This window comes from Schistocerca nitens, chromosome 2 (assembly GCF_023898315.1).
Source record: "Schistocerca nitens isolate TAMUIC-IGC-003100 chromosome 2, iqSchNite1.1, whole genome shotgun sequence".
Classification (NCBI taxonomy): domain Eukaryota; kingdom Metazoa; phylum Arthropoda; class Insecta; order Orthoptera; family Acrididae; genus Schistocerca; species Schistocerca nitens.
Genome location: NC_064615.1, coordinates 775,748,759 through 775,763,617, shown reverse-complemented (window position 1 = coordinate 775,763,617; position 14,859 = coordinate 775,748,759). Strand labels below are relative to the sequence as shown.

The 14,859-nt window shown below is 35.8% G+C and overlaps 1 protein-coding gene across 1 annotated transcript in view; it reads left to right on the top strand.

The window, feature by feature from the left end:
* The window catches only part of LOC126234623 (monocarboxylate transporter 13-like), a 148,038-nt gene that overhangs the window by 96,007 nt on the left and 37,172 nt on the right, over nucleotides 1–14,859 (top strand). The window contains exon 4 of the mRNA XM_049943352.1: nucleotides 3,538–3,627. Within this exon, the coding sequence (XP_049799309.1) occupies nucleotides 3,538–3,627 (90 nt within the window). The remainder of the gene's footprint in view (nucleotides 1–3,537; nucleotides 3,628–14,859) is intronic.

The following is a 14,859-nucleotide window of genomic DNA, read 5'->3' as shown; positions in this document are numbered from 1 at the left end:
TGTCTTGAAGCTTTCCTGTTGACTATATGTAATAATCTATTATGATAAATTTTAGAACAGTTTATCTTCCGTGTTGTGTGTCAACACATCCTATCATTCAAACCCTTTAAAGTGCTCTGAACAACTTAGAAAACAGACAAGTTCCTGATTATGAGTTGGGTGCTTCTCACTTTGCTGGCTGCATTAGATTTTGTGAATGGTTCACAAAAATAATGCAGTAAGTGATTGGCTGCATGTAATATTATCTGCAATATTACTGATACATGTTTCCAGAGAGCTGATGCTTCTCTTTGGTTTCAGCAAACCTTATTATTTCAGTTTTACTGGAAGTTTTGGCTCTGAATGCTATGTCTACTTACATTATGTACATTTGATGTATAGAAGCCTTCTTTCTCATGGTTTTCAGATATGGATAGAGGAAGGTGGAAGGGAAGGGGAGGGGGGGGGGGGTCGAGTGTCTGAAATTCAGTGGCTCTTAAGTTTAGATTTCATACTCGTCTACTACCACAGAAAGATAATTTACATACTATTTTAACAGTGCACATTTGTTCACCTTTTTAATCCTTCAGTTGTCAGTAACATTAACATTTCACTAATTTGCTACTGAAAGTGGTGTTACCAATATGTTGTACATTTAGAGCCTTGGCTAGTAAGTTTTTTCAGAGTTTCATTTATTTAACCCATTAACAGCCACTTTTATTGATTTCCTGAGAAATTCTGTTTACTTGTGTAAGAGATTTGAACCTGACATACCACTTTTATTCTACAGAACGTTTTTCAGAAGTATAGCAGGTTTTTTTTTTTTTTTTCCCCAGAAAGCCCCAAATGGGGATTGTGGCAGATGACACGGAAAAAAAAAAGGAATAATTGGAAACACATTTTATTTGCGATAATCCATTACAGTTCTGTTTAGTTTTAATTATTTGGACATAAATTACATTACATTTTGTATGAACTCAAGTTTTACATTTGTGTAAATAAAAAAACTTATTGATGCCACTGTTCCATACATACCATAGGTAAGCGTACATTACATTTTCTGCATTGTTTTCTTACATTCATCGTGCATGTCACACATGTTCTTTGTTTTCCTTTGCAGGTTCTTTCTAGATAATGCCACAGTGGATTTTTCCTCACTGTTTCTGGAACAGGTTTCTGGATCTTTTTCTGCAGTGATGGTCTACCAAGACTCTTAGGATTAAAAATAGACTGTGTTTGTAGGTAGCCTCTAGTTATTTGCCTCCTAAACTCTAAAATGGGTATATTGCTGTTAGCATGACAGCATAATACATAAGCATTTACTAGTGCAGTATCAATTATGTTTGTGAATATGGGAAAATACCATTTCTTTTCATGTAGTTTTATTCTATATTTATTTATATATCAGTCAAGTTTGTCCACTCCACTCACGAATTTATTGTAAAGATGTATACAGAGAGGCTGCACATCTTTTTCTTCTCCAATCTGGACCATCTAATTACTTTCTTCTCTGGATATATTCCATGATGGTTTGACAAGATTTGTACACATTTATTATCTTTCCATGCAGCACAGAATATTTTGTATTTTGACATCAAATCTGTAATCAATAGCTCCACGAGGTTCCTCTCTGAATTCATTGTCTGACTTGAGGGCATTTATTTACCCAGTTTGATGGAACTGTTCCTGTTGCTGCTACACTTCGGTCTGTTAAGGTTTTCATTAGATCAGAACTAGTGAAAAAATTATCAAAAAAGAAAATGTGGTTAGAGGGATTGTTTACCATAGATATTTAGCTCATGATAGCTGATGCATCCAAACCTTGCACCTCATTGACATTGTTCCTTTTCCCAGTATACAGTACTGTATGAAAGCAGTATCCTGTTTCTGCACAGCACATTGTCCACTGTTTGAACCCAAACCGTATGGGTTTACCCGGAGTAAATTGTTTGAAATAATGATGCCTGTAATATCTGACCATCTCCTCATCAATGCTTATAATTTAAAAAAAAAAAAAAACACAAAACTTCATATAATTTTGATTCATTTTGTCAATGAGGGGGCATATCTTGAAATCTGTGGTTGCCAAATTATTATATGTCAGTTTAGAATTGTCACTGAAGTGCAAATTTTTCTTTATTTCTAAATACCTGTTTCTGGAGAAACATTTTCTGATCCGTCTAATGTCAAAGTCTTCATCTTTGTATCAATACATTTGCTCCTGAGGCAAAGAATGGTAACCTGTAAGGCATAAAAAGCCTCCAAATTCTCGAAGACAGTCTACCAAAAACATAAATCCATGCCGGTTATTCTGTGCACCATAACTGACACTTTCTTTGACAGTGAAATTCATTATTTCTTGGTCAAATAACATCTCAAAAATTTCGATCGCTGATTTTCCTTTGAGTGGAGTTATTTGTTCCATAGCTCTGTTTATGTAGTCATTATTCCCAAATGTCTTTTCATAATCGGGCTGAACTTTTTGCCAATCGGAAACTGTTTTAACCATTTTCAAGTCCCATTTCTTTGACGGTTTAGGTCGTGAAGTACTAGGGTCTTTATTGGCGAGAGGTTCTGTATTGGGATCGGCAACTGCAATTGCACTTGAATGAACTTCCATCCTATCAGGAACATTGTTAGGATAAGTGTCTCCCAAAATGTCATCATCGAATTCTTCAGAGTCTGAAATATGATCCACATTGTTGGGGGGAAGTTCTACAATATCTATCACACCATGATCATTATCTTCGCTGAGAAAGTTAGAATCATTTATCATATCTTCTACTTTGGCTAGTCCGAGGAACTTTCTGGTACCCATATAAAAATAAAATAAAAATAAAAAAATAAAAGATACAATGATTGTGGTTGTATGAAAGTACTTCGTATCGGCCACAATCCCCAAATGGGTATCACTTTAAAACGTGTAGTAAAACAATATTTACTAATAATAAATGAACGAAAAAACATTTGTGAGCTACTGTAAGCTACAAATTTACAATATGATCACAACATTTGATGGAATAATAAAAATAACAAAAATTACACAACTGTAAATCTATGGTATTCGTGTTACATGACTTACCATCCAATTGATGGTTTATTTAACTTTACACAAGAAACCACATGCAATATTTTGATTCTGCTCTGTCACTCACTTCAGTTAGACTGTCGTCAAATATTATAAGCTATTCAGCATTAAAACAGAGACACTGCTGCCAACTGATGGGACAAAAACTATCCGATCCCCAAATGGTGATCACGGCAATTAATGGGTTAATGCTTTACATTCATAATCTGTGTATCAGCCTCACTATCTGAGCATCTATCAGTTGTATTTACAAATGAAGTCTGACAATTAGTAACAAAAATATTTTATTCATGACAGACATTATAGGGGGGAAAAACCTTGAAACCAATCTTATTTGTAATACAGCTGTTTATATTTTTAAAAGCACTTGTATGACAAATTACTAACAGGGCTACTTTCATAAGTTTTTAAAGTTTCAAATAGAGCATGTCAAAGAAGTAATTTAAGATAGCATTCTTCATATGTTTCAGAGCGCAAGAAGAAAAATGTTCAGTCTAAGAAGACTAAGTTGAAAGGAGAGTCGGTGCAAAATAAACCGGAAACAAAGGAACTTTTATCAGGTGAGTGCAATTGTAGTCTATAGAACACCTGAATAGTTTGAAAACCTCTGAAACACTTCATATTGCTCTAAAAATCAATGAATGGGCTAACACCACCACCTTGTGATTTAATATTTACGCATTGCTGCTGACAAACTGGGGGCCAGAGATAATGAAACATAAAAAGAATATTCTTGCTCTGAGCTTTAGGAGCAGCTTATTGTGCAGTCAGTTTCCATATGTAACCTTAAAGGATACCACCATGTGATGCCTAGTAAAGAAATGAACTGACTTTTGACAGAATAAAATATTTCTAGTTTCATGTTTTCATAATACTGGTTGTCTACGGTTATAGTGTAGAAGGGGCTTAAGATACAGAGCATCAACACAGTAATAAATAGTTTTAATGTTAAATTAATTCGTTCTATGAAAAGAAGGAATAATCTTGTTCTAAAGTAAAAACATATGCTATGTGGAGAAAAACTGATAGTTGGAAAATATGCAGCTACTTTTCCACTTATGCCACTTTTTTTAATGTTTACTTTACCTGTAATAAATGAAGATGAACAATTTACTGGTCTGAGCTGCCAGAGTTCATGGTCATGCGTGTGTGAGGTATGCTTGCTTGTGTGAATGAATGGTGTGTGTTTCTCTTTCTTCTTCTACTTAACATGTCATCTTTATGGTAAGTAGCAATCTCTCTCTTCCTACATTGTTGATATTCCAACCTGGAGTTTCCATCATTTAATTTACTTTCTTGAAAGTGGTTAACCTACACACGATAAACATGGAGTTAGCAATGGTAGTGAGTGTGTGTGTGTGTGTGTGTGTGTGTGTGTGTGTGTGTGTGTGTGTGTGTGTGTGTGTGTGTGTGTGTGTGTGTGTGTTAACTAATTGTCAAGTAGTGATAAGTAAGAGCTCAAAGGGCAACAAAGCTGTAGTATTGTTGTAAATTGTAGTCAATGTTTCCTAAAGTGCTGTTCATGCAAAACCATTATGAGCTTTTCATCAATTTAGAGGATAAAAATAAACATTTTTGCTATATTTTGCTCAAAATTCATTTAAATAAATTGTGAGGGCAACGTAATTTCTTCTGCTTTAGTGCCAGTCAAATCTTTTGTGGAAAAAGTTCAGTAACCCAATATTTAACTAATTCACTTACATTTATACATCACATAAATATGTCTCTTCCATAAATTACATACCGGCATTGTAAGTCAGTCACCTTTGATTAAGTTAAACTGCAGAAGTCACATAATCATAATACTTTGTTGTACAGCTATTGCTAGAAAATCTTTTAAGACTAAGAAAAAACAACATAGTCACTGCGGACATTGAGAAATAATAGACAGTGTGGAGACTGCCTTTAGTGATGTATTTTGTAGCTCAAGTGAAGTTATGTCTAGCCTTTGGTACTGTACTAAATGTGCCTACTGCAGTTATGGAGAAATAGGAGCCAATTTATAACCCAAGCTGATGTGGCAGTAGCATAAGTAAAATTAGAACAATTGGCAGTTGCAGAAATAAAATTAGGAATAGGGTAGGCGATTAAATGTGGTTAAGAGACTCTGCAAGTATGTTAGCTTTCCACTAGATGCATCCAATGTTGTCATTGCTCTGGAGACTTTCAATAAAGTGTGCAAGCAATATGAGCTCAGAGACAGTATAACAATTAAGGGAAAATTTGCAATATAAGGTAATTGTAGTCAGAGAAATAGACAAAAAAAGCTCCTTCTGCTAGGGAGTTATTGTGGGAGAGCACCGTCTGAACTAGTGCAGAAATCTGTCTGATGAATACCAGGTGACGAGTACGTCCAAGCAAAGTGCAGGGCTCAGCAATGTCACATGCTGTTTAGGTTATCTGCAGAAAAATTTTGGTAATCATCATTCTCTGACTAATGGCGGTGTTGGAAACAGTTTAGACAATAACCTCACATACACAATTGAGGATAACATCAAGCACATTGCTGTGACGCTCCTCTCCAAAATGTGAAGATTGTTACATTCTGAGCAATAATACAGACCTTGATTGAAGTGAAGTGTTCTGGTGAATGTGTAAATGCAGAGCTCAGAGCTTCAGGAATCACTTAAGAGTGGGACAATCACACATGGATGTGACTGATACAATGTCCCTCACATGATCACATCATGCATGGTATGGCATGTCCGCCCCTGGTAGCTGAATGGTCCGCGTGACGGATTGTCTATTCTCTGGGCCTGGGTTCGATTCCCGGCTGGGTCGGGGAATTTTCTCTGCCCAGGGACTGGATGTTGTGCTGTCCTCATCATCCTATCATCCTCATCGACTGCAGATCGCCGAAGTGGCATCAGATTGAAAGACAAGCACCCGGTGAATGGTCTGCCTGATGGGGGCCCTAGCCATACGATTAAATAAACAAAATAAATGGTATGGCATACATCTGAATGTTCCCAGTAGGATGTTATCACCTGTTATTTATAAACGATTTATCTTATTCTACCATGATACAGAGTAATTTTACCATCTTTGAAGATGACATGAATGTAATGGTTAATGGTCATAAATGGGAAAATATTCAAGTGTCTATTAATATTATTCTTACAGATTTATTGAAATGGTTTACTGCAAATGGTCTTCCACTAAACCTTAGGAAGACTAATTATATTCAGATCACCCCAACTGCCAAAACTGAGGAATAAATGACTGTTAAATATGCCACTGAGGTCATAGAAAGAGTGGAAGTAACAAAGCTTCTAGACACGAAGATTGACTGTAGAGTAAACTGGTCCCATCACATTTTAGATCTTTACAAAAGACTCAGCTCTTCAATTTTTGCAATGCAAATCATCTGACAGTGCAAACTTAAGCATTAAAAAAGCAATATACTATAGTTACTTCCTTTTTTTTTTTTTGGCATATGAAATTATTTTCTGGGGAAATCAACCTCTTGTGAAGAAAATATTCATTGCTCAGAAGCGTGTTGTAAGAGTGATATGTGCTGTAGACCCTAGATGCAGTTGCAGGAGCCTGTTCCAGAATCTGGGAATTCATACAACTATTGCACTTATGCATTTCGTATGTAAAAACACTGATTTATACAAATGTAACAGTGAATACCATCAGTACAACACAAGGAGGAAACATGATTTGCACACTGAAGGTAAAAATTTGAAGGTTGTGCAGAAGGGTGTACAGTACTCTGGTATAAAGCTACTTAATGCTCTTCCTCCAGAAATCAAATGTGAAATAGCCAACAAATCTACATCTAAATTGCTTCTGAGGCAATTTTTTTTAGCCATGACATTTTACAGTTTGGAAGAGTTTATGAAACAGTTAGAAACTACCTTAAAATAAAATTAAATGTATTATCAAATAAATTGAACATTAAGCAGCACATTCCTGTCACATATGTAACTCTTTTGGTGTTAAGTGCTTATATTTAACACTTTGGGTTACATGTCCTTTTCATATTTAATTTACTATGTTTTATACTTTGTAATCTGTAGGCCTAAGGTTTCTCATTTCATCATATTGTGTTATGGATCATTGTAGTTACGTAACTTTCTAATCTTTACTTGTAAGCATAGTGTATAAATACTTGTACTTGACAATGTAAAAATTGACACACACTACATCCATGTGAAATTCTCAGTTGGATCCATGGTGTAATTAATAAATGAAATGGAATAAATTAATGAATGAATGAGAAAAGTGCTGTTGGAGCACAAAAAAGTTGAATATGCTGCCCCTCTTTAAAAGACTCTGACAGAACATGGTGAATTATCTGCTTAAATCCTCATTCTGCTTTCCACATGAAAAACAGATTCACACTCTTTGAACACAGAACGTTCTTTCCAGAAAGTACATTCTAAATCCTTCTATCCAGTCGCTCGTTGTAGTGATATCTTCATATTCAGCATCCCCCAACTGCCACTGTCTATATGTCTTTCTCTCCCACTGTCTCCTTTCCCCCCATTGCCACTCCCTCATATCTTTCTCTCTCAATGTCGCTGTGTTCATCCATTTCTCTCTCTCTCTCTCTCTCTCTCTCTCTCTCTCTCTCTCTCTCTCTCTCTCTCTCTCTTACTGACCATCACCCCCGCCCTCCCTACTATTATTGTCTTCGGTGATTTCTCTCTCCCATCTCCCACCATCACGGTTTCCTCTCTCTTCCATTGTCACTGTCACCCTCTTTCAGCACAAAAAAGTCTGAAAATGTAGGTGTATGAAAACTTTTGCTGAGGAGGACGGAACAAGAATTGAGGTAGCTGGTTCCATACTTTTCAGTGTCTGTTAAAGAGGAGCATATTCTCCTTTTTTGTGCTCAGGTGGAAGCATTTTCCCTGTTACAGCAGTGTGTGCTGCTTATATAAAACAAATTGTTTAGGTCAGTAAAGTATTGACATTGCATTTATATACTTTGCTTTCACATATTTTGACACATTTATACAACAAATAAGTACACATAATATAAGGTTAACACAAAATCTCTCCCAGCCAATGAAAGCTCACTTTACACTACTTTTCATAAAAATGCACACCAATTTAGTCTACACAAACAGTATACTAAAAAAATTCCGTTTCATTTGCAAGTACAAAGAGTTCTGCATAGCAAAATTTTTTGTATCGAGCTTGTACCACCAGGTGGCGTCGCCATATAATTTCCAAGTCAAGACAGTATAAGCATCCTGTTTCCATCATACAGGGACAGCACACCATAAAATTTTGTTCACGAAAAATGGCAACTATATACATAATTTGGCGACATCTGAACCCTTAGTGTCCCCAGAATCTGTGACGTGTTCACTGCATGAGTTTAAACTATGCTAATGCCTCAGACTGGACATTACGTGCATAAGTATGGTAACTTTGTACCTCTAGCTCTCAGCAATGAATAATTATATTGAAAAAAAGTGTCTTAAGAACATATTGTAATAATTTTAGATTTGTCTTGAATAGAAATTATAGAAATGACCATCCTCACAATTGGTTCTTTAGGTACCGAGAAATCAGAGTTTTTCAAAGTTCCTTTAGGAACCACCCATGAGCAAATGGTGCTTTTATAAGTCACCTAAGGCCCACCCTGGACCACACCAGATGTAAAGGAACCAATGAATTTGCTCAATTTCCCTTGGCTGAAGGAAGTGTGTAATGTGCAAATTTTGATCTTGTTTTGTAAGATAGCTACAGTATGACCTTTCTTCCAACAGGCATACAAATAGTTACTAGGTCAAGGATAAAGCTCTTGACACATGAACTCTGTGCTCAATAGAACCCAAGATGTGAAACCCCCTGAACAAATACTCGGAGAAACAAAAGATGGCAGCTTGGATAGCAAAAAGACTAATAATCGTAATACAGTTCTTACTTTGCCATCAATAGATGGGGAGGTTCTTAAATGATAAAGATAAACTTCTCGTATCAGTAAAAAACATTGTAAATGTAAAGGTACTTCTACAGATGAGTAAGTCCATATCAAATCGACCAATGGTTTGGGCCTCATGGTATCACATATTTATTACTTTTTGTTTATTGTGTGTGCTGATATAGTAAACAACTAGTACAAAATTTCATACTATTTTGTTGTGCATTTCATTTGTTTTTCAATTTAAAGGGGTGAAAATTGTCCATTAATCTATCAGTACGATGCAGCAAAAATGTCCGTAACTTCAAAAATATCCATGCTAGCAAAAAAACTTTCATTTTCTCTAAAAAGCTAGTAATCAGGCTTAAGAGTTAGGTTCACTAAGCACTGAATTATATTTATTTATCTAATGGTATAAACCTCACAAGATATTCGTTGTAAGTCATGCGGAATTGTAATTAATGCACAAGAATGGCTTCAGTGTATATCTTCATTTTTGTTGAAAGAGTTCTAAACAATATTTTTCTGACAAGAGTAAGAAAATAAATGGAATGAAAAAGTTGCACAAAGCAGTCACTTAAGCTATGATGCCTGAAATCTCAGTAGCATGATCTCTTCCCTTTACACAAAAAAAGGTGTTGGTTATATCATCTCATTTTTGTGTGTGTGTGTGTGTGTGTGTGTGTGTGTGTGTGTGTGTGTGTGTGTGTGTGTGTGTGTGTGTGTGTGTGTGTTTACAGTAGTGCCAGTTCCATTAACCTTGTCAGTTCAGAATTGTGAAATTCTTGATGCAGTTGGTGTCAGATAGTGCAGTGTCAAGGTACAGACAGAACTTCCGGTAGCGCTGAGAAATGGAGCCATTAGATGGATGTTCCCAATTGTAGAAGGTGTGATCCAGGACTTTATACCTGGGATTGAATTTTCTATGAGATAGGATTGCTAAGTTAGAATTTTCTAATGACAAATGCTACCTTATTCAAGTTTGTAGTAAGATTGTTCACACCTGTGATGCAGTGCAAGACCTCAACTCCAGATGAGTTTAATGAACTGTAGTATAGTTGCCTACAGTGAGTGCAGATACGGTGACCATTTGCTGTTCTCTTGCAGTGACATTTCGTGTGCTTGCTTACAAAAATTGTTCAGCAAACTTACTTGGAGTTGAGGGCTCTCACTGGGATTATGGATGTAAACACATCTTACTACAAAATTTAATAAGCAAAGTTACCATTAGAGAGGTCTAATTTGGTGTCCCTCTCTCATAGAAATTCAATGCCAATGACACATTCCTGATCAGACCTAAAATTAGGAATGTGCATGTAATAGTGCCATTTCCCAGGACTACAGGAAACTGTTTACACCTTAATGTTGTAAGACCTGGTACTAACCGTACTGAGAATTGTATATTTCTGAACTGACAAGGTTAACAATAACTGGCATAATTGCTCTGAGCCCATCACATAATCAACATTGGAGGGTGTAATGAGGTCACATTCAGTTCACTGAATTTGACATAATGGGGCAACTGTCTTCTGCCACTTCAATCATATTAATGGTTGGATTCATTGTGTGCCAGTTTGTTTCAGCAGTGCAGTTTTGCATCTGATTATGGCCCTTACTGTTGCCAAGGTGGAAAACTTCAGAACATCCTTGAAAGAATGAAGTCACATGGAAGATTTTTGGCTTACTGAATCTGTTCTGTAATAGTGTTTAATTTATCTAGTGTACATCATCGGTTCCCATCACATCACTCCCGTCTGGCCTGCTGATTGCTGTTACCGAGTGGGGTACACTCAGCACTTGTTAGGCAAATTGAGGATCTACTTGATTGAGAAGTAGTGGCTCTGGTCACAAAAACTGACAATGGCTAGGAGAGTGATGTGCTGACCACATGCCCCTCCTTATCTGCATCCAGTGACATCAGTAGGCTGAAGGTGACATGGCAGTCAGTCATTTTCATTGGGCCTTCCGTGGCCTGTTCGGACGGTGATGTCTGTTGTACATGATTCGAAATGGATGTCAGGATGGTTTCTTGAGTAAAATCATACTGATACATAGGTGTTGTCATGTGAGTTTCGAATGGTCCTTGTATATTTACTTTAGCAGCAAGTCTTCTGAAAGCACCAAAGTCCATCACAGGCACTTTCACAATGTGTTGTTGCAAAATAGTGGCATTGTTTATCAGTATAGTAATCCATCCTATGAAAACATTTAATTATTTTCTGTTTTTATGTTACATTGTGCTGCCATCAGAATTGATACCAACAGCAGCTTTGAATAGAGAACATTAAATGCCACTGTACTGCATTCTAAGCAATCTAGATGATGATGATATGATATATGATATGATGATGATATGATATATGATATGATGATGATATGATATATGATATGATGATGATATGATATATGATATGATGATGATATGATATATGATGATATGATGATGATATGATATATGATGATATGATGATATGATGTGATATATGATGATATGATGTGATATATGATGATATGATGTGATATATGATGATATGATGTGATATATGATGATATGATGTGATGTATGATGATATGATGTGATGTATGATGATATGATGTGATATATGATGATATGATGTGATATATGATGATATGATGTGATATATGATGATATGATGTGATATATGATGATATGATGTGATATATGATGATATGATGTGATATATGATGATATGATGTGATATATGATGATATGATGTGATATATGATGATATGATGTGATATATGATGATATGATGTGATATATGATGATATGATGTGATATATGATGATATGATGTGATATATGATGATATGATGTGATATATGATGATATGATGTGATATATGATGATATGATGTGATATATGATGATATGATGTGATATATGATGATATGATGTGATATATGATGATATGATATATGATGATGTAATTCATATGTTTGAGTTCAGTATTATCCTCATTGTTCTGAACAAGAGGCTACAGTATGGCTCAGCTCACAGTCCAGTGATAAACCAGAATTTCATTTTGAAGCACAACTGATTAATATTCAGCAAAATAAATTATAAGAACTTCAACTTCAAGTAACCAGGAAATTGATTTATCTCATTTTGTACACCAAACATGAACTAGATGATTATCAATTGTTTTTAAAAGCATCTTCAGTGATGACTAATGTTGCCAGTAAGCACCTAAACAACTAATACTTCAGTCCCTCATGTATGCCACATATAGTAATATCTGCAAACACTGCACTGGCAAACTGTCATCTGATAGTAAAATAAAAGCTACAAAAAAATTCCATCCTTGTCAGTTGTTAACCATTCCTTGCAATATGAGGAACTAGGAAACTCATGTGATGCAGTACTATATTTAAAAATCAATTTCATTTCGAATGCATTCATTCTCCACATTCAGTTTTTATCAGAGGTGAACAGAATTATGTAAGATGTACAAATTTTTGTGAGAAAAATAAAAACATTTTTTCTAGTTTTACAAGATAAAATTAATCTCTCAAAAGTGTTAATATCTTTAAAATGCCACCAGTGTCAATGCTATTTTCAATAGTTCTACATTTATAGTAAAATTTATTCCTAAATTTTTATATGTGCTATACTTTAAAATGCAATAACACAAAAATTGGCATGGTCTAAAGCCATTACAAGTTGCAGTATTTGCCATGGGTACTGGGAAATACTAAAAAAATATTCTGGTACATCAAGGTCCAAAAAAAAAAAAAAATGGACAAAACTTGATTGATTTGATATTGACAGGTCCAGATGTGCTATGTGTAAGAGAATATCAGTTGAGTCACAGAAATTGAACTATTGCACCTAGATGAAAATGAGTTAGTATTGCGTCACTGTTGGTTGAAAGTACGGGGAGAGGAAGAGTGACTACATACACAAAATGTGGAACAAAGTTCCCAGCCATGCAACTCACTGAATACTGCTTTGAATAGCTATTTAAGTGATGTACTTCAATAGTAGACTTGGAAAGATTAAAGATAGCAGTTGTGATAGTCTATAGGCTCCCACTACAGGAAATGTTTTAAACAGCAAACTGACAGGCTTTAGCTAAATGACAAGTTCTTATTGCAGTCTTTTTTGACCTACACAGGATGTACACTGTTTGGTGTCATCAAACTTTGCTTACCCTTCATGGCTTGGGCTTGGAGTCTCCTTACGATTTTTTGTTCATCAGTTTTTATCTCACTGCCCGGGTTCCCGGGTTCGATTCCTGGCGGGGTCAGGGATTTTCTCTGCCTCGTGATGACTTGGTGTTGTGTGATGTCCTTAGGTTAGTTAGGTTTAAGTAGTTCTAAGTTCTAGGGGACTGATGACCATAGATGTTAAGTACCATAGTGCTCAGAGCCATTTGAACCATTTTTTATCTCACTGACTGAGCCAAATAGCCACTTGAGTTAGCACAATGTGTCCAGGATTCAGGCAGGCATGCTGACCCTGGATCAAATCTGCCCAGTGAATTAATGATGGAGGCCCATGTGCTGGCCAGTATGGTTATGGTTTTTAGGTAGTTTACCACATCTGACTAGGTGAATACTGAGCTGGCACCCATGTGCACCCTCAGGTACACAAATTGCAAACATCTGAAAAAATGTTCTCAGACTTTCACTTGGGATATCACAAGATACAGACAGGTGGGGTACACGAATTCCATCCCTGAGGAGAAAGGGTTGGCAATGGGAAACAGATCCAGTGACACTACTAAATCCAGGTTAACATGCCAATCCCATGAAAACAAAGGATAAGATCAGGAGAATGGAGTTTTATCCATCTGTTTGGGTAAGTGCTGCTCTGCTCCCCACAGATCTGAGGTAATGGCATCCAGTTTGATGTCATGCAGTGTTTTACTTTTCTCTTATTGCCAACAGTGGGCTAGTGAGCTCCGTTGGACTAGAAGTTATTCTGTGCACTAAGTTTAAGACTTTTGTATTTCCTTTAGCTTCCTTTGGCTGATTAAAAAACCCAAGGGCTTTCTGGGCTATCTAAACCTCTCTATATGTGTATTGTAATTACAGACATTAACTCAATAATCTAAACTTGCTATGACTGTTCCTCAGTAAGCACTTAAATAATTTCAATGTCTCACCTAATTATTTGGAGAAGTAATGGTTTAAAAACTGCTGGGATTTGTAATGAGGAACACACTGAATGAAGCCAAAGTTAAATTTTTGTCCAAAGTAATGAAAAAGTAAATTGCATCTTTTTCACTGCCATTTGCATAAAAAATATTCTTCTCCATATTTTTAATTGTATTCCACTCAATGCTCAGATTGCACAAGTTCTGGGACAGATGAATGACAAGAACACTTTTCATGATCTCAACTTGAAAAGGAAAATTAATTATTCAGAAGTGAAGGAGATGACTCACTAGATAATAGAAGCAGTGAGTTGATAAAAGTATTATCCGCCGAGTCATCTCCTTTACTCATAAATTATTTACATTCTGTCAGAACTTTTCTTACCAAATTGAAAAGAAATTTACATATTTTTATTCAAATTTGATACTTACATAAATATTTGGTAATTAAATTAATTCATATTGTAAGCTTTTCATCTTGTAATATGTCGAGGTGAGTGTATTGTGGCTATGTGGGTTTAATTTCAAGCGACATGAAATTTTGCCGTTTCCTCAAATGAAACAAAACTGTAATAAAGGTATCTAGCTGGAGAGCCCATAACTCTTGCCCCACTGCCAACAGCAACTGTCCTGGCTGGTTTTGGTTCCTTCCTTATAATGCAGTTCTTCTTGATAAAATACTGAATCTTCATCCTAGTGTTCTGAGAAAGTTCAGTAGAATCCATGACAAACAACTCTGATTCTAACATTTCATGCTAAACATAACCATCTGGTTTCATTGACACAT